This window comes from Aplidium turbinatum, chromosome 5 (assembly GCF_918807975.1).
Source record: "Aplidium turbinatum chromosome 5, kaAplTurb1.1, whole genome shotgun sequence".
Taxonomy (NCBI): domain Eukaryota; kingdom Metazoa; phylum Chordata; class Ascidiacea; order Aplousobranchia; family Polyclinidae; genus Aplidium; species Aplidium turbinatum.
This window is the reverse complement of record NC_137476.1, coordinates 16,237,648-16,259,065: the sequence shown is the minus strand read 5'-3', so window position 1 is coordinate 16,259,065 and position 21,418 is coordinate 16,237,648. Positions and strand designations below refer to the sequence as shown.

The window sequence follows — 21,418 nt, the reverse complement described above, 5'->3', positions numbered from 1 at the left end:
ATTATTGCGTCACTGTAATGTTGTTTAAAACATTACTTGTAGGTTTTAACTGCCCTTTATCAGAACTGACGATGCACTGAATAAGTGCGAAATATATTTTCTGTAACATTTACTGACAACTGATCCCTGTTACCTTAGCAATTGAGGTTTTAGCTTTCTAGATATGGAACAGGGATCGTTTCAGAATAAGACTAGGTCAGAAAGCGAGGCAGACTCCGACGCAGCTCAGCATCAGCCAAGAGCAGTTAGCTATTCGGACTAAGCTATTTTTGTGAGGTAATGGCCTGACGTGTGGACTTATTCCATCCACACTTTCATTTGCTAATAACTTTTGATATAAAAACGTTACAAGGTTGCTTTTTTCGCAAAGTTAAAGCAAAATTATTGACAAACTGGTTAAAATTTTAAGTGGACACACATACTCTACCAGTTATTTGCTATTGCTTTTTTGCTAAAAGTAGTCATTTTTTTTTTAATTTTTCTGATGTCTCCGTCATAATCTCCTGAAATTGTTAATATCTTCGTAAAAGGCACACGGTCCAGTCATGCATGTAATCCGAAATGGTCAGTAGTCATGTAGGTCACGCAGTAAATCTTGGAAGGCACAAAACAATACAAATGTTTGCTAACTTGCTTGTGCAAGATGATAAAGTTTTTCAGATGACCTGGCAATTTTAGGAGTAGGGTGTCAAAATCTGCTGATAACTAAAAAACTATACCACTAAAAAATGTCATTTTATTACTAAAACAAAGATGAATAATTTTTAGGAAAAGTCATAAAACTTCAGCTAATTTGAGCCAGTAACTTTTATGTAATCGATGAAAGTTTTAGGTATGGACGGAACCCGTCCACCCGTTAGTCCGAACAGGGTTAAACAGATTTGACATGTAAGAACTTTGGAATTTACGTAGCTACTTGCAAAATTTGCAAAGAGCAGTATGTTGGACAAACAAAAAATTCATTTTCTGCACGTTGGAACAAACATCGTTCCATTTGGAATTCGGGTAACTGCGGCAGCTCATCAGATAAAACCGACAAAACGGCCCTATTACAACATTACCAAAAAATACATACTTACACTTCACTAAGAAATCTTCAATTATCAGACTGTTTTGAAGTCACGTTTGTAGAAGAACCAAACCCAACCAAACTTGACCAAAAAGAAGAATTCTGGTATCAATTGTTGGATGCCAAAATAAATATTCAAAAAATGTTTTTGCCTAAATTTAAATGAAAAACACTTGTAGGTCTACTATAGCACATTTGTTTGCTATGCACTTCATGAAATTGCTCTGGTTAATCTTTTAGCTAAATCTCAATAATATCACTATGCATAGACAGTCATTAATTTTGAATTCATTGATTAGTTAATTGTTTTATTGTTATTTGCCTGCGTAATTGTTTTACAGCATCCATTAATTTTGTCAATTTCTTGAATATCGAATGTACAGTGTAGAATCTTATTAGTTATCTTTTAATTCATTTCATAAAAGTTGTAGGCTCTTTTGGTTTTCATGCTATTTAATTTTACATGTTACGTTTCTTCATTAGTAATTACGTAGTTATAGATCATATAATTTGTTTCATTGTTTCCATGGTGGCGCAACATGCATTGTTACGTCATAATGTCTAAACTTTTAACCTTAGAAGAATTTTTTATTATTTCTTTGCTCTTGACAATATCAAACTGAAGATGCTTTAAAAGCGAAATCGATATTTGATTACAAAAATGAGGCTGGTACACTGTTTGTTGTGTTGAGCAACAGGGCGAGACTAATGATAAGAGACAGTTAACCGCTTCAAGTGGACAGTTTGCCGGGTGGTTCACTAAAAACAGAAAAGTTTTATTAGTCTTTTCAATATAAGGCTGCATTCATAAACACATGACTTTCGGGCTATTTTTCTTATGTTGTAGGCCTACTGATTTACAACTGGTTTCATTGAGTATTCATGTCTCCCTTACGTTAATCACAGTTCATTTCAACCCTTGCTTACGTTTTGAACTTTCGTACCATATCAACCAATTGAACTAGACAAGTGCCATTATGACATCATAATGGTAAACAGGGCTGAAAATAAGTAATAAAAAATCAACCAGGTTTGGTAACTACAAAAATAGTTTACCAATAAATTATCAATAATTAATGTTAATTATTACCTATTATACCTATTATTGAACTATTATTACCTATTATTACCTATTACCTAATATTAATTATTACCTAATTTACCAATAAATTTTTGTAGTTACCAAACCTGGTTGATTTTTTATTGATTGTTATAGGTTTGGTTGAATCCTTTTACATGGATCCTACAATTATTTATGATTAGCAATTCCCAAAACACCGAAAAGCCAGAACTGAGGTTAAGAGTCTGCAAAAACCTTTTATTACTACTGAAAATAAGTAATTGGCTAATTGAAATCTTTTGAGTAACAATTTCAAAAATATTTTCATCGCCGAATATCTCGAAAACTAGAGCCAATTCGAAAAAACTAAGTGCATTTTCGGAATCAGGGGCCCGGAAATACTCTAAAATGACTCTCTCTTTTTGTGCCCAAATTTTTTTGTTGGTCTGTGATTATAGATTCAATGACCACAAAAAGGCTGTAAAATCAAATAAAATGACACTAAAAGCATGCACTATTAGTGACTCTCGGACTTGGAGCAGAGTGAAGATGTTCCACGTGGTAGTTAACAGTGGAAGTGACGTCAAAATTACATGGTCAAATTTTGAGAAATCCCCTGTTCAGATACTGCTAAACCACTTCGAAATTTACTAATATTTTGGAACAATTCAGAATTTCTCCTTGGGTGTACCAAGGTCAAAGGTCAAAACCCAACAAAAATTTTTGGTTTGTAAAGATCAGTGAGCAAAATGGAACATTATTCCAAACTGATAAAAATTTTAAAGAATATCAAGGAAAATGAGCCACCCTACTACATAGCCTACTAAGCATATTTTTGAAAATCGGCACCTTTCTGCAGTGCTGGAAAAAGTAAGTTGCACTGCAACTAGGACACTTTCTGACTCTGTCTGGAGTTAGAAGTAACCGCACTTCAACAGAAGTGAAGACCTATGATTTTTTACTCAAAGATCACACTATCACTAATCTTTTAACTTTTTTTTGGATTTCTGTTTGACTGTTATGGCATTTGGCCCTGTTACAAGGACAAAAATTACTTTCCAGCACTGCCTCCTTGAAACTTGCCTGCATTCCAATATAGCAAAATGATTCAACAAATCCTAAAAACTCAAAACTACTGTACGGTACTGTATATCAGAGAAGTTTCATGATTTCAGTATAATTAATAGGCTACCCACCAAAAAACCACTTGAACATTTTTGTACTAAAAAAGTGACAGTGACGACTTTTTGCTCCGCAATTCTTACAATATTTATTTTCTGAACTCGTAAAGTATCACACTAAATAAGATTATATAAAACCTAAAATTGTACCAGTTCATCATGATTACACATAACTGTCACTGCTTGCTTTTGTCATAAATTGACAAGATGTCAAAAAAATGCATGAAATACCTTCTGTGTAATGACTGTAACCTAACCTGATCAATCAACTGCTTAACCTAATTAAAACATACACACCCAAATATTCACATTAAAGCACCCAGACTGACATTGAAATTAAAACACTAACACTGAAAATATAACATTGAAATAAACTGAAATATTCACTCACTGCAATATTTGTGTTGAACATAAACAGTGAAATATTCACAATAAAACACACATAGGCCCTGTAACGCACCCAGCATGGGACTAAGGGAGATCAAGCCCCCCCAAATCCGCGACTAAAACTTCAGTTTTTGTATGTTTCCCATTTATACCTTTTGCTTACATGTGAGATATGAATAAGACACAACAATACAACAGGACTGAGCATTATAACAATATATTTTACATATTTACAAATAGTTTTAACAGTCAGACATTTTCGGCTTAACTTAAGCCCTCATCAGGAACCCGAAAATATTTATAAAAATGCAATAAATTTCAACTTCTTGAAGGTAAGATTACATTTGGAAAAGGCAATTACATAAATAACTACAAAAAAATTTGCACCACAGGGAGCGTGATAAGCTACAATAAGTAAATGTTGAGGAGAATGGATACGCCTCCAGCAAATAATTGTTTGCTTAAATTTTGGTTGAAGCGTTTTGATTAACGATGAAGCTTCTACTTCAGGATGGACATTGGAAGGATAGTTGGATCCAGAATCATGACTTGCGCGTGATTTTGTTTTAAGTGAGGGAGGGCTACGCAGGACTCCAACCTCACTCTCTTGTCTCAGGTTTCAGGGTCCAATGGCAAGACATGGTCAAGACGATTAGGTGAAGCATAAGATGCAGCAGGATGACCATAACGTCTACGTGTCACGTCATGCTCTTGGGCACGTCCTGCAACTGTGATACTGGGTGGTGCCTTCCTGTCCGGTGAGCTATATCCAGTGATGAACTTTTTCCGCACAGTCTACCACACAAAGTGAAGACGTACAGTATAGGTTTTAGGTTATTTATCACTTCATCCTAAAAAGGTTAGTGAGATATCTGAAGTTTATAACAGTCAGGACGCGGATAGCTTAACCAACGCAATGATAGAAAAAAATTGACTTAAAGCAACCCAGTTTTAATATTTACTTGACAGGGTGTTATTCGATATCAGCTAGTCAGTTGTTCCATGTGGACAAACCAATTTACAATGAATTCCACACTCTGGCCACCTCCAGTAGCGAGAATGGAAAAATAAAATTGGAGAAGCAACAAACTCAGCCGAAGAAAACTGTTAATAGTTTGATGCATGCACACGAATAGATAATAAAGAAACAAACGTTGGAGCATGGGACTTAAAAGTTTTCCTAGAAATTTTTGACTAATCTTGCCTTCTTTTGGTCTTTTTTTTAAGTGCTTTTGTGGCTCTAAAATGATTTTTGCATGCGCACTTTGTAGGCTATTTAATCGTAATCTTCAAACCAAATGCACGGATAGTTTAGACAGGAAAAGATTTTGGAGTTTTTTCCAAGATTGCTAACTTTGTGCACCTGAATGAAGAATTAAGTTTCAAAAAGAACATAATCTCTTAATGTTTAATAAAGTAGGGCGATTTTTGTTACTAAAGTTACATTTTTTTGGTTGTACCAATTAACAAAAGAAATGTAGAACCAAAATTTCATGGTTGTGGGGTCAATATTTAAGAAGTTATCAAGTTACCAAAAGTAACTTTTTGTGTTTTTAGGTTACTTTTCATTTATTAGGTCACTTTATTTTTATACTTTTTTGCCTAAGTCCCTTTTTATTTATCTTTCATCGCTACTGTAGAGATGAATTTACATTCTATGTAGGCCTCATGCCAAGACTTTTAATATATCTTCTACTATGGTACGGATTATAGGTTTGCACGAGCCCATGCTTGTTCGTATCGCGTGTATTCCCGAATACTCGTAAAGTAATTTTTTCGATGAAACAAATTGTGTTAACTATATTCAACCACTTGTTTTCCTTGCAACAGCTAAAGTGTTTGATTGACAGAAACTTTCTGCCAGAGAATGTAAAACATTACATATGTGTAATTTGAAAGTGCAACTATAATTTGAGCACAAATTGAAGCTAATTTAAATGTTTTTTTTATGTTGAATTGCTGCTTTTTTTTCGCTTTCTTGTTTTCGTTGAATAAAGTTACTTTTTGGTTACTTTTTCGCAAAAATAAAGTCACTTTTTTGAATTTTTTAGGTTACACAAAAATCGCCCTATTCATAAGTAAAATATGTTTAATAAGTAAAATGTGTTTAATAAGTAAAAACTGAATGTGTTTAATAAGTAAAAACTTTAGGCTACTGTATGTTTGGTTTAGTCAATAAAATGGATTTGATCGAACGAAGGGAATGAGAAATTTTGTAAAAACTAAGAATTTCATTTCTTTCTGTTTTGTGGGTCACGTAACCAAGTGCCCCTCTGATCTATTGCTGATTACATCACAATTATTTACAAACTGTTGAAAGTAGGCAATATAATTTTTCGTGAATTTTGTTTAGAAGAGAGATGCGTACTCTCGAAGCTTTCAAACTGTGAAAGATAAGATTCCTAATACTCATTACACGGTTCGAGATTTAAAACCTGGTTGCACTTACTACTTCCGAATTATTGCTGAAAATGAACTTGGCCGAGGAGAAGGAAATCAATCCAACTTGCTCACTGTAGTCCAAAAACGAGGTAGGACCGATTTATAAATAAATACATGCAACAGCAATTCAAGCATAGTTTCTTTGTTTTTTATAGAAAAATTCAGACTAACTGTAATAGGCTTATATTTGAAAGAGCAAGACAACTGATCAGCGCTCGACTTAGGGATTTTAGATCATGGGGATGCGAAACTACATCCACTTTTCGGCTTATCCTCAACACTAGAAGTGTTACGTTTTGGTTCTGATGTACAAAATATTGAGCTTTTTATGGGTTATATAAGAGTAACTCAGTAGCTCCGTTAGCTCAGTGGTATAGCGCCTCACTCAAGATCAAACGGCCATGGTTCGGCTCTCAAGGTGTGCGCTTGAGCAACGCATTTCAAGACTGTTCTCCATTCAGCGGCATCTAGTAGATGGAATAGCTCACAGACAACATCACTTCAACAACTATGGAAATTTCACTTTGCCAATCTTGGTAATTGGCCCTGCTTCAATAGTTCAAAACCTCTATAAGTAGGCTATGCGACACTGCCAAGAATAACCTATCAAAGGGTTTTATCAGTCTGAGGATAAAAATTCAAAACCAAACCAGTAGTGAAGTTGGCTTTTAAGCAATTGTGTAAAAAAATGTCAAATTGGCAATTGACCATCTAATGTTTAAGTGAAATCAGAGCTGCACGTCTCATAGGCTATTGTAATGTCCCTACGCCGGCTATGGGCTTCTGTTGCTGCCTTTATCAAGCCTGGATTTAATTTTCAAAGCTGTAGTGCCCAGGGAAATCAAGAGAGTAATGGAAAGCGCAACTTACTCCATCTTGGTTCTGAAAGTAGGGTTACGTTATGTAAACGAGTTGCCAAATTTTCTGCTCATTTTCAAACAAAAAGTAATTTTTAATCACATATCTCATAAATCAGCCAATGCTTTCAAATCAAGTCTGGACCAATTTTTTTTTTTAAACTGTACAAATTAATCCAAACTGATATATTGTCAACACATTAATCAAATGTAGGCTAAGCCTGGTATATGAAAAATAATATTAAAGTGATTGTGTTGATAAATCAAGACTAATTATTCCTGTAGAAATAAAAACTTAAAACAAAATTACAAACCTAATAAATATTACAATCTTATCTTGGCTCATTCAATAACTCTACCCTTAGATAAACCGATAATATAGCACAACAATAGCTTTTTTGGTAAATCCAGGTTTGTTTTTTTGTTTCTTTCTTCGCGCAACGTTCAAGTTAATTGTAGCCAAATGGCTTCTCAGCCAGCAAACCCAACTGGGGCTCTATTAAAGTTCAAGCGGTCACCTGGGCTTGTGGGTATACCATGTGGGTTACTTATGAGCCACAAACGTGTTAACCAAAGTCCAAATATTTATCTTTGTTTAATTAATTTTTCCCAAAACGAGCTCCATCTCTTAATTTTAACTTCTTAGTAATTTATTTTAGCTTGAAAAAAAAAGCAGGAAATATGAGCACTAACGTGGGTTGAATATGGATAGCCCAATTGTAAAATCATTCAAATATGGGTGGTAGGTGGGTTGCTCAATATCAAAATAATGTTTTTACAAAACAAAAATTATTTTATTGGCTGTATAAAAACAACTTTGTCAGTGTTGTTTTTATATTGCCAAATAGATATTACAAGAGTTAATGTGAGATCGCATGTGATTTCAGTCTGAGCAGCTCATTTGCACAACAACATTTCACAAAATTTAGGCTAAGTTGAATTTCCCACATTGGTTCAGAATATTAGTAATTTAAATTAATGCACCATTTGTTATAATCGCAACATAGGAATTTTAACGTATTTTCTTGGAAACTTTAACATGAAAAAATTCTTCCAGATCCCATAATGGCTGTAATGACACTGACAACGAATCAGAACATGTTATAAGAGGCTACGGTCCAATTCTATCCCTTCTAGCACTCAGTCAGACAATTGATCATTGCTTTGAACTTTATTTAGTACTAATTGGAAAAGAAAAAGGATAAGGGTAGGTGTGGGAGTGGGAATCAAACCCAGGTCATCGAAATGATTACTCTCTAGTCCCAACCCTATCCACTAAGCCAGGGGTGCCCAACCTTTTGGCTATTGTCGGCCGCATTCAGATTAATTCTATAAAGCACGGCCGCTAGGGAGTTTTAAATGATTTTTAATTTGCGTTATCTAAGAGAAGAATTTATTTGCTAATATCTACTAAACTTATGATACTTATACCTAATAGTGCCATGGAATAGCAAACACTTTTTGAAATGAATTTATTCCGTCTGCGACATTGCAACTAGTAACTCCCTTGATTTTGCATACGAGCCGTGATACGAGCAGATAAACTTGCTAAGTTGGGAACTTCACGAGATACCATTAGTCTTTGTTGAGACGGTAGGTTTCCGTCCAACAATCGCGTTCGGTACTCGTTATTCAGGTAATTCATTTGTGAAAAGGCAGACTCGCACATGCAAGTGCTTCCGAAAAGAACAAGAGTTTCTCTTGCCAATTCTCGCAACATTGGATAATCAAGTGCACTTTACCACATTTTCGACACAGATTTTCTTCGACTTGCCTTCTAATTTTACGTAATTGTGTGACATATGACGACGAAGGCGTGTGTGGGATGGCTCAACGGATAAGGCGTTGGCTATGCAAACCTGATTCGCCTCCTGGCTTATGCTGGTTGTTAACAAACACCGCTCACCTCTACCCATGGTGTAATAAATTGGGTGGGCGCAGTTGCTGAAGTAAAGGCGGCCAAGAGAAAGGAACTGGCCACCCTACTCTCGTTAGTGCCGAAGGGAGAGTATAATGAGAACCTTATCTTTTCATCCCCCGATGATGGATCAAGTATGGGACCCACCTTTTATGACGACGAAAATGCTGCTTTGCATTATCTCTTTTACAGTTTTAACTACTTGACTCATGCTTGACTGCATATTAGACACATCATAGTTTGCGCTGCCGTATCAATCTTGAAATAATCCAACTCCCATTTGGAATTGAATACCCTTTTCTCCTCTGCTAGTGTTCTTTTTCTTTTTAGTGACATAATGCAATGTAGGCTACCGTTACAATCAAATTGGGTTGAAGAAAAAGTTTTGTCTTTAAACGATTTTAACAATACAGTATAGCCTAGCGGCCCTAGCCTACAAAAATTTATGATGAAAATGTTTTTCGAGCTCTAAAATTTGAAATATTATAGGCTACAGTATAATAATTACAAGGATGTCCAGTGGCTCTAGATATCCCTGTATAATAGGGCTACCATAAGTTCTCTTTTAAGAGGATTTGTCCTCTTTTTTGAAGAAAAATAAATTGTCCTCCGAGGACACCCAAAAATGCTCAAATGTCCACTTTTTTACATTTTCAGTTTTCCTGCTCATATTTTCAACAAGATTTCATTGTTATGTGACTTTTTCGCCATTTCCAACCATTTCTGTACCAACGCAACATGCTGATTTATAGATTTTCAAAAAAACATTGACATACTCTTTGATCTGCTGTTCTACACAATCATAGACGTTCATTGAAACATAGGCCTACAGTGCTTTGCGATTGTCTTAAAAGACAAATAATGGTCAGCTATGAGTGCGAGTGGAACTGTAAATCTACTTGTGAGGAAATTTCGTCATTTGAGGAGATCTGTTCAACCAATTTATGAAAATGAAAAATTGGACAAATTAAAAACAAAAAAGATAAATAAAAAATGAAGTAAATCACAAAGAAATGAAACATTAAAACACGCAAAAACTTGCAAAAGAGTTTGATATATTTACATTTTGAGGTTCTCACCCTTTTACAATAAATTATTATTTTACCCAGATCAATTTTGTATTGATTTAGCGCTTGTAGACGTTGCTGATTACCAACTTAATTGTTTGGCTAATTTGTCAAGTGAAGCAAATCGAAAAATATTCCAAAGTGCACTATGCATGACAACAGCTTATTTCAAAATAAATCGTGGCATGGATACTTACAACTTATGTGAGTGCAAATGTAGAATGACTTTAATCTATGATGCAGCCACTATGGTACAAGGAAAGAAACAGTCTTTTAGTTGCGTCTGTCCTTAGCATCTCATTAACAGCTGCATACAACTTCAATTATATTTCGTGCAAGTAATTTTATGATTTCGTTGAAGCTGATCATTTTTTTCTGAAAAAAGTTAAGGTATGGCTACCTGCAGATACTGCCTGATTTGTCACATTTTTATGACATTGTCACATTTTCATTTTGTCACACAAATCGGCTTTCGAGAAACAAACAAACTTGTCTGTTTTTTGCAGTAACTTTTGCTGCATACGTCTATAATTATCCCAAAGGATGTAAAAAAATTTTCATACGTAACACTTTACTTGTATTTTACTCGCTGGCGAAACGTGTCCTCTTTTTAGGCAATGAAAATATGGTAGGCCTACTGTATAATATTTAGAATACATTTAATTTTTAATGAAATATTTTTTTTATTTCAACAACAGGGCACGGCCGTCAACGCATGCTTATTAAATTACGTGTTAACGGCCGCATAATTATTTATCGACGGCCGCAGGTTGAACACCGTTGCACTAAGCCAAACAGCTAACATCAAAACCATCACTTAATTTGCTTTGTATCATGTGCTTTTCACGCTTCATCACATCACGGAAAAAGTAGCGTATGATTGTTTCAGTGGCTGTGGCACAACTTTGTCATGTTCAAGTGGCTACCTACTTCTTTCTCTTTCCCTGCAACCATGAAGAAAAGCTGCTTTCATTACCCCTGAACTCGAAGTCTTTGGAGTGAGGTTCTGTGGCGCATCACATATGTCTGTGATCCAGATTAAAACGGATATCCCTTCGACACCACTTGAAAGCATTTTTTTTTTCAAACGTTTTCAAACTGGCTGCCAAATTGAGTAGTAATTTGAGCCCACAGACAAACTTAACTGAGACCCAGTCGTGCAGCCCAGTTGGAACAATTTAGCTCGTTTGGTACCCATATGGGCCCCAATTGTCATTGCTGGCTGGGTTCGAACCGCTAAAGCGATAAACTAAACTTTGTAGCCTAAGATTTTTTGGAAATTTGATATTTGCAAATTTTGGAATTGATTTAAACAAACAAGCAGGCTATTAATTTACTTTTAAGCAAGTCAGGAGTAGCATTCATGCAGGACAAAAATGGCAACGCTGTTATTTAACGCACCCTACTATGAGAAGGTAGTTTTGTATCCCGTACTTCCAGAAATTCCTGGTTGTAGCAAAGATTGTGCAAGATGAATTACTTTTGCTTGAAGCAGTGGGAGTAGTGTAAAGCAGAGCAGTAGGCTAATATGATCTCACATCGCAAGTACAACACAAAAATAAAAGCTTTAACTGACTTCAATTGACTTCAACTGACTTTAATTAACTAAAAATGACTACTAAAAAGATCCCTAGGCTACCATTAATACAGTTGGCTACTGAAGTAACATACGGCGACACTTCACTGTTGTACACCATATAGGACCACTTCGCATTGAGAAAGTGACCTACGAAAAACTGTCCTTCAATAAATCAGCAAACTTCAACTTGGCTCTTAAACCCGTCAAAGTGAAGGAAAGAAGCAATGCAAAATTTACTTGCGCCACTATCGGCAAGCCTGATCCAGAAATTAGCTGGTATAAAGGTAAGTCACATAACTTATTTTTCAATCAGGCATAGTCTACCGGTAGCTCAGGGTATTTATCACCATGAATTTGATTAATGACAACATACCTGCTTTTAACAAGCAAGAATTTGGACCAATTTCCATCTTTAATATGGTGTTGTAGTCTACTAAAAACAAAGCTTTACAACCTTGCTCGCGTAGTGAAAAACAGTAGCGTAGCTTGCACTAAACCGTACCTCTTACCGTATCATTGTTTCATTTTAAAAAGCGTGTGTATACTCGTAGATGGAGTGCGCATAAAACCAAGCAACAAGTACTCTATGCGGAACCATTACGGGGTCTGTACTCTTACTATTAGCGACTGTCGTTCAAGAGATGCTGGCTTGTACAGATGTGAAGCGATAAACCCAACTGGAAAGGCGCAAAGTGAAGCAAATTTATCTGTACAGCCAATTTAACTGAATACTTGTTAAATCAATTGAAACAACTGATTCTTAAGAGGCCCAAGTCAAAACAGTGATATTAAGATTATCGAGTTTGGAGCTTCATGTTGTGGCGAACATTGTCGCTGAAGGTTTGTATCTTTATTAATCTTATAAAATGCAACCTTTATTAACATAAAGATTGCAAACCTTCAGTGGTAGTGTTTGTCAAAGCATGGGTGTTTGAATTCGATGATTTCAAATTCAATGTTTTGACTCGGCCACTTTAAAATCAGCTGTCCCAATTTATTTCGTGGTAAATTCTTTGTGCGCTAGTTTCTAGATTTTACTCAAACGCCAGCAGGCCACGTGTAGCCTATCAAAATTTTAAACTGAAATAAATAGCTTGTACTTTATTGCATTGCTTGAACAAACAGTGTTAGCCCACTACAATACGAGGTTGGGTTTCATGATTGTTGTCCAAATGTCCAGAATGCACTACTTCAAATATACCACGTAGCATTTCAAACGAAACAGAATTTGTGGTTGATTAGCAATGGTGGCTTGTCCATAAGGACTGTGGAGGCTGTAGCCGCTCCCAATAGTTGTTGTAGCAGAAAGCAGTTAAGTATGCTTCTACCTAACTTAACTCACCAGCTTACTCTAGCTATGTTTTCCTTCTTTCACTCACTACTCTAGTTGCCAGACCCAAACTTCAAAAAATGCCAAATGCACATAAAAACAAATCAAATCAAGAAAAAAATGCCAAATGTTATTTGAAAGGGAGTTGATTAACAAAAATAATGTCATTGTTAGATAATGTTTTTTTTTTATGCAAAAACAACATGTAGCCTGTGTAGAAGGAAGAATGTAGGCTACTTGACATCATGCACAAGGCTAAGTACAGTAGGCTAGGCTATGTTGCCTCCGCGATAGCCATGAAGACTTTTCAAACCAACAAAATGTTTCTGGGCAATCAAGTGTTGCAAAAACTGAGAGCGAGACACACATTTCGCCTATGACACTGGGCTTATCAGTATCGAACCATTAATACATGTCACAGAACTCTCATTTTCTGATGAATCGAGCCTCGTGAGCAAAAAATGTGTCTATCGCTGTCAACTCCTCCTGAACTGGACTGTCGAAAAATATTTGCAAATTTCAAGGGTGACTTGTGATTTGTACATACCAGGGGTGACCAAACTGAATTTCATAGCCTACGCAAAAAATCAAATAACTACCGACAATTTAGAAACTCCATTCAATATTTGAATTTTGAAGATAAACTTAACAATGTCTCATTTGACTGCAATGTAACATGGTTGTCCTCAAGCAACATTTTGAGTAGATTTGTTGGAGTCAATTGGTATTTTTCTTATGAAAGCAACAAGCCTTACCTATCTTCAACTGGAAGATAGTAAGTGGATGGAAGATCTCATATTTTTTACTGATGTTATGCATCATTTAAAAACTTTGAACTTGGCACTTGAAGGTAAAGATTAGTTTGTTTCAAACTTTTCCCAAAAAATTTCAGTTTTCAAATTTTATTTCCACATCAACTTATCACTTTCCTAACCTGAAAATAATGAAAAATGGATGACTGTGTAAACATCATACAGTCCTACTGCAACCTCTTCGTGGTGACGGATGGAAATAGTTTGGTTGGCTAACTGCAGAGGGCTACAGGAAGCAATGACAAACCACTCCTGGAAAAGGTTGTGAAAAATATTTAATTATTCATGCATAGACGAATACACTTATATAAACGTAATGGCGTAAAGAGAGGGAGTTCTCGGTTCCTGATATCACCTCCTCCCACGGCAGGGGTTGCGGTGACGCACATTAGGCACTTCCCAGTCGTCAATCTGCTACTGAAAAGCAACAAGTTTGTACAATGAAAATCGCAACTTAGAATGTACGCAGTCTTTACCAGAGGGGAAAACTTGACAATGTGATTCAGGACATAAGCTGAAATGAGAAGGACAGCAAAGGTTAAATGCACAAGAAAGGTTTTAAAGTCATCTAGTCAGGAAGCACCAAAAACGATGGCATAACTATAGATAAGGAATCAGAAAAATGCTACCAGGGACATCGAGCGATATCTGACAGTCTTATAATGATTAAACTTAGATAACACATCATATTGGGCGCCAGCTAACTGGCGGTATTGCCCAAACCTTTCCTCTACGGGGTCGGTTTCAAATTTTCCTAATAATACATAATTTGCACCTAAATCAGACATACAATATTCCGACACCTTCAGAAGAGCCTGCGTTGTGTGTTGGAGAGTAGAGAATGTTTCTCTGGTTAACCTCCCTGCTGTAGAGGTGAGCTTCCATCTATCAAGCCAGTTCAAAAAGTAATTCAGAAAGCTCTTGGCTTCTGAATCTTCCAATGTGAGAGGTTGTTGATGTACATTATTCAGCTGCTGTCCCTTCAACGGCGATTTAACGTTAACGACATCCCACCAGGTAGTGATTATTCTTATGAAAGTGCTGGTGTCATCATAATATGATAATATGCAAATTTTTAATAATTTTACTTCGCAAGCTTTGATTCACCTTAGTGCAAAGTTTAACATAAGCTTGCGAAGTAAAATTATTAAATATTTGCAAAGCCAGTTTAACGTTTCGTTGCTCCAGACTTGATGGATTTAGAGCTTTCAGTGATAACCGATAAGAAAAGTTTAAAATTGAATCTTCCTCAAAGTGATGAATCTCTTTAAGGGCATTAAAAGATGCAGTGCAATGCTCCGACGTACTCATAAATGTTATATTGCCATAACTAAATGACGGAAAAGCTAAAAGTTTGCCGTTAGACTTCTGATTGACCCAGTTGTTGCGTATGCACTTTAAGATATGGACAGTCAAACATAAAGTACAAGGGTCTCAAAGTATCACTGGGGTGAGTGAAGTAAACTTAATTCACTTGTACAACAACCTTGCAAAGGCTTTAATAAAATAGAAAGCAACTACATTTGCAAATAAAAGGATACATAAATAACTGCTTCTGAACGTACATAATGCTACAACAACAGAACTGAATGAATGAACGAATGAAGAAAACGTAGAACCAAGGCGTGTAGAAAACAAGGCAATAATTAACTGAGTAATAAGCTTGAGGGACAGAGTGCCGTGCTCAGAAACACACGACATTCTCCCCCTCTCAAAATTGCATTAAGTTATATAGCACAACCACGCAAAATATAGTTCAAAAGCGTAACTTGGACAGCAGGTGTGATTTTACATGAAATCAAAGCAGACTGCTAAAAATATGGCACTGCACCATAACGATCAACCGAACGACGAATACGAGTAGATCTGCGTAAGTGTGTTGTATCAGTGGTGGGCGAAGACGATGACATAGAGTGATCAGTAGTTTCACGTTGTACAATGTCGCCATCGTCACTACGCACACTTAAATTTACATCCGGTGATGTTGAAGTCACGTCATTATTTACAAATTCATTGGGTAGAGCAATAGCCTCACCAGTCGCCACTGGAGGAGGCAAACGTATTAAGTTTGCTTCGACTGGAACATCCTGGTCAACCGGTAAAACAGGTTCATCCGATTGTCCCAATGGTGCAATATCTTTGAGAGAGACCGTTGTTTCTCTGCCAGAAGGAAAACGAACACGAGCATAGTTAGGGGTGGCATGCATGAGCTCTACTTCGTCAACAACAGGATCATACTTTGATAAACGAACATGACGCCGTAGAAACACTTTATTTGGTGTTGATAACCATGTCGGCATAGAAACTGGAAAAATAACGATCGACGTTTATACACAAATAACCTTTCGTGAGGCGTTTCATTTGTAGCGGTACAAAGCAAAGAGCGGATAGAATGCAAAGCGTCGGATAGCACGCTTTCCCAGCGCGACATGTCAAGTTTACGAGACTTTAATGCTGATTTCACTGCAGACCAAATTATTCCATTATACCTTTCACATTGTCCGTTTCCAGGAGCATTATAGACAGACGTCCTACTGCATGCAACACCATGACTATTAAGATACGATGATAGTTCTTTGGACATGAAAGCCGAGCCCCTATCGGAGTGTACATACGCAGGCATACCAAACAACGCAAACAATTGGTTTAAACAAGAAATAACAGTTCGCGCATCAGTACTTGCACATGGAAACGCGAAAGGAAAACGAGAAAATTCGTCCACAACTGTTAACATGTATTTGTTCTTGGACACAGACGGCATAGGGCCTTTGAAATCTAAACTCAGTCGCTCAAACGGCTGGGTAGCTTTAACAAGATGCGCATTAGGTGGTTTATAAAAGTTAGGTTTGATTTCTGCACATACACTGCAGTTTTGCACCGTTTTCCGAACGTCGTCGACAGAATTAGGTAGATTTTTAGTTCGAACAAAATGAAGCAAACGAGTTATACCAGGATGGCATAAAGATACATGAATATCGTGTAGCACATTATTATGCATCGTAGCAATGTATGCTCTGGACAGTGCATCGGGAGCGGAGTTATATTTCCCAGAGCGGTAAACAATGTCAAAATTGAACTCACTTAGTTCCATGCGCCATCGTTGCACTTTATTGTTTTTAATTTTGTTATGATTTGTGCTTGAGTACATAAATGAAACTGACCTTTGATCTGTCACAACCGTGAAATGACGACCACTTAGGAAATGCTTCCATTTTCGCACTGCTTCGACGATCTCTAAAGCTTCTTTTTCTACGCTGGAATATCGAATTTCACTCTTGTTTAGCATCCTCGAAAACAAAGCTACAGGGCGTCCTTGCTGATTCAGCGTTGCTGATACTGCGTTGTCGGATGCGTCGGTTTCAAGCACAAACGGGAGTTGTTCATTTACTGTCCCAAGAGTAGCAATGCTCAAATCTTTTTTCAACGTGGAGAGAGCTTGTATTGCTTGCTTGTCAAGTGGAAAAGTTTTTGACAAAACCAGAGGTTTAATTTTTTCCGAGTGCTGAGGGATCCACTGCGCATAGTAAGCAAACATGCCTACCACGCGCTGAAGTTCTTTAACGGTGTTAGGAACAGGCATTTCAATAACTGGTTTTACTCTTTCAGGATCTGGTTCAACCACACCTTTCGAGATGCGATATCCTAACAATGTTATTGTTTCTACGCAAAAACTACATTTGTCTTCATTAAACGTTAGATTACAGTCTTTTGCAGCACCCAGGAAAACTTGAAGATTTTTATCGTGCTCCTCGCGCGTCTCACCACACACCGTAACGTCATCAAGATAGGCAAATGTTCCTTTGCAAGCATATTTCGAAATGATTCCATTGATAACTCGTTGAAAACAAGGCACTGCATTCTTAAGGCCAAACGGAATCCTTTTAAAATGATACAGCTGTCCGTTGGCTTCAAAGGCGGTGTACTCTTGTTCTTCAGGCAGCAAGGGAACTTGGTGATAAGCGCTGCGTAGATCCAGAGTAGAAAACCATTTGTACTGAGAAACATTATCTATAATGCTTTGCATGTTCGGAATTGGGTAGGCATCGAGCAAAGTAAATTTGTTTACTGTTTGACTGTAGTCCACGCACATGCGTTTTTTATGGTTTTCATTTTTTACAATTACCAATTGAGCACGCCATGGTGACGTGCTTGGTTCAATAACATCATCACGCAAGAGTTGAGCGACTTGATTCTTAATAAAACTTTGATCAGCTTTAGAATATCGACGTGATTTGGAAGCAATTGGGCAACAGTCTCCTGTCATATGCTCAAATAAACGTACTGGCATTGGGCTCCTCAAAGGTTTTATGGCCCCAAGGTTCAAAGGTTGTTCAGATCCTCCAAAGTTAAAATTTACGCATTTATGCTGTTGTAAAAACTCACGTCCAAGAATTACGTCCCAGAGTAGTCCGTCCATGACACTGAATTTCACATCAGCATAATCGCGATCCAGGAGTTGTAGAGTTGCAAAGCAGGAGCCTCGAGTTTTCACTGATGAGCCTTTTACAGCTAAATCCACATGCTGCTCGTCACTATAGCTTACTTTCAAGTTAGCGCGATTACTGAATTCATGGCTTATGTGGTTGTTTTGGGCGCCGGTGTCAATAAGGCATTTAGCTAGTTTTCCATTGATCTCAATGGATACGTTTACGTTTTGATCTGATTTAGACATCGATGTGAGAGCTGCCAAGCTTGTTGATTGACATGCAGCGGTTGCGTTACTGCTCGTCGAACGGCACACATTAGCGAAGTGGCCTTTTTTGTTACATTTGTAGCAAATCTGTTCTTTGGCAGGACATTTGTCTCTGGGATGAAGTTTTCTGCCACAAAAGAAGCATTTTTTCTGCTCTATTGCAAGGCAGTCGCTTTTGCGAGGTGGCGTTTTGTTGCTGGATTGGGAATCCCAAGAACGTGACTCGCACACAGCTAGAGGATCATTCAAAGCTTCGCCGCCAGGGGGCAATACGTACGCTTCGGCATCATAAACCGACCGAGCTTTTTCAAAGACTCTTTGTAGTTCCAAGACATTGTCTTCAAGAAGTCTTTGTCGGATGTAACTTGAAGTAATTTCCGCAATAAAGGCGTCCCGAATGGCTGCTTCTTTGTTTTGAGCTGCAGAAACTGCACTAAAGTTGCAGTCAGCACTGAGCTGTTTTAGTCTTTGAAGAAAACTTTCCAGGGGTTCGTCCACTTTTTGCCTGCATGTGTTAAGTCGGTGTCGCGCAAAAATTTCGTTGATCGGTTTATTGTAGAGAATGTCCAACTGAGCAATGGCGTTATCGTAAGTGTCACATTCACTGATGTGCGCATACACATGTGACTCTAGTAAATTTACTAGGATGTCGAGCTTCGCTTGCGCATCAGCACCCTCAATTCTTGCGATGTAGTTTTGAAACGTCCGCTTCCAATGTTGCCACTTTCTTGAGGCTTCCGGGGAGTTTGTGTCGACCCCGAACACTTGGGGTTGCATGAACTTATGCATAGCTATTATTTTATTAAATTGAAGTAAACTTAATTCACTTGTACAACAACCTTGCAAAGGCTTTAATAAAATAGAAAGCAACTACATTTGCAAATAAAAGGATACATAAATAACTGCTTCTGAACGTACATAATGCTACAACAACAGAACTGAATGAATGAACGAATGAAGAAAACGTAGAACCAAGGCGTGTAGAAAACAAGGCAATAATTAACTGAGTAATAAGCTTGAGGGACAGAGCGCCGTGCTCAGAAACACACGACAGTGAGGATATCTAACACAAACACGAGGAATAGAAGAAAAAAAAAGACATTGCTTTGCCATTAATTGCGTTGTTGTCTGTTACCACACAAATCACTCGAAATCCTATTTCTCCGAGGCCCATTACAGTTTTTTTAATTAAAGTATGCAACATGTCAGCTGATAGCTTGCAAGTGGGCAGAATGTGCACAACTTCTTTGTAACTTGAAAACACGCTACTTATAAATGCAAAAGCAGATGTTGCAGCACTTTCCAAATTAAAAGCACTCCCTATTACATTTCCCCCCTTATAATCAAAGTATGGCTTAATGTGAATTTCGTCAACTAAAAGAAGAACAGTTTTGCTATTCTGCGAGAGTCTGACTGTTCAGCATGGGGAGTCATTGAGTTGGATAAAGTCACTTTTCGAATGGTCGAATAGCATGGCATGATACAATATCCAGTACTGAGGAAAATTTTGTACGCGTGCGGTGAAATGTTATAAAACATAGAACAAAATATTAGAAAATCATGAGAATAAGACACGGTGGTGGACGTCACTAAGCGCAGCTGTTCATAAATAAACCATACGATGGAACAAAATTTAAAAGATTTACACTTCAACGGCAACAGTAATGATAAAATTAAGTTTAAAATCAAGGCATTGTTAGTGCTGTCTCGTTTTGATGTTCAAGCAGTATTTTGTAATACAACAAGGGCATCACAAATTTGGTGCACAGCATTAATGGAATCCACTTTCACGGGAAAGGAAAATTTTCCCAACGTTTTTATCTTTACTGAGTTTAGGAAAACATTTAGAATTAAATCTTCAACTATCGACGCAGCTCCCTTGACTTGTGGCCCTGCATTTTCACCATTAGGCTACATATAGTTCCAATCACAAAATTCGGATTATCATCAAATAACTTCCATGGATACGTAATCTTAAACTTATCTTTGATATCTTTCTTGCTCTGAACAGATTCAAATATTGCCAAATATTGCTGCTCAGAAAACGATGTTTTGCTGTTCTCTATGGCCTTTGAGACATTTGCACTTTCTTTTAATTGGAGCTTTTCATCTTTACATAGCCTTGATGATGTTAAAGGAGCAGACAAGTACGATGGACAGTTTGGGAATTGTGATGGGACTGCACCTGTTATGAGCCTTGGACTTTCAAACTATACGATAACACACGACCACTTCTTTTATCAAATGCACATGTAGTTCTTTCGATATCTTTTTCTAGAAAGTGCAATTCACAAACCTATGAAAATAAAGGCATGTAAATTGTACAGAGTGTTCAAAGGTAGGCTACGTATTCTTTAAGACAATTAATGTGTATGTATGCATTGTGTTATGCATGCCCACAATAGTAAATAACGAAATTGGAGAAACCTACCTTACTGCTGTTGGTAACAACACTTTTTTTCTCTTCGAATAGCATTGAGCCACTTTTTTTGTAGATTTTCATTTTTGGGAAATCCGAATACACGAACCTTTGGTCCATTTCTATAGTTTCCTTGACAGTTTGGTACACAACATGAATGAGGCATATCTCAAGCATAAACTTTCACTTATGGTGTATCAATAAGCTGTAGACGATAAATTAACAGATTAACTATTTAGCAACTAACTTTCCAATATGAACGTAAGTTTAACAGTGCAAAAAGTTATAGCCTACAATGTGATTTCTTACTGCTTGCAACCACCTCACTAACGATTTTATTCTTATGATCCGTGTGCAAAAATATAGAAGCTTAATAACACATGTTTTAGCCTATTACCTTGCATAGCAACAACCCCAATATATCAACAATGAACAAAAGATAAATAAGCATTGCTTCTAATAGGCACACAAACGTTTTTTCCGTATTTTTGTGCCTGTAACGTGCTGCTGCAAAAGTGCAGATAAACGGTAGGCCTAATGTAAAGATGGCTTAACCTATATTCAGCAGTCTGCTGCTAGGCTACACACTACTTAGTCAAATCCT

General features: G+C 37.0%; 1 protein-coding gene across 1 annotated transcript in view; it reads left to right on the top strand.

Annotated features, from left to right (window-relative positions):
• The window catches only part of LOC145769851 (twitchin-like), a 167,025-nt gene extending 154,249 nt beyond the window's left edge, over nucleotides 1-12,776 (top strand). Inside the window, exons 24-26 of the mRNA XM_082581397.1 lie at nucleotides 6,051-6,228; nucleotides 11,683-11,844; nucleotides 12,112-12,776. Of these exons, the coding sequence (XP_082437523.1) occupies nucleotides 6,051-6,228; nucleotides 11,683-11,844; nucleotides 12,112-12,284 (513 nt within the window). The 3' untranslated portion in view covers nucleotides 12,285-12,776. The remainder of the gene's footprint in view (nucleotides 1-6,050; nucleotides 6,229-11,682; nucleotides 11,845-12,111) is intronic.
• Nucleotides 12,777-21,418: the final 8,642 nt, after the last annotated feature.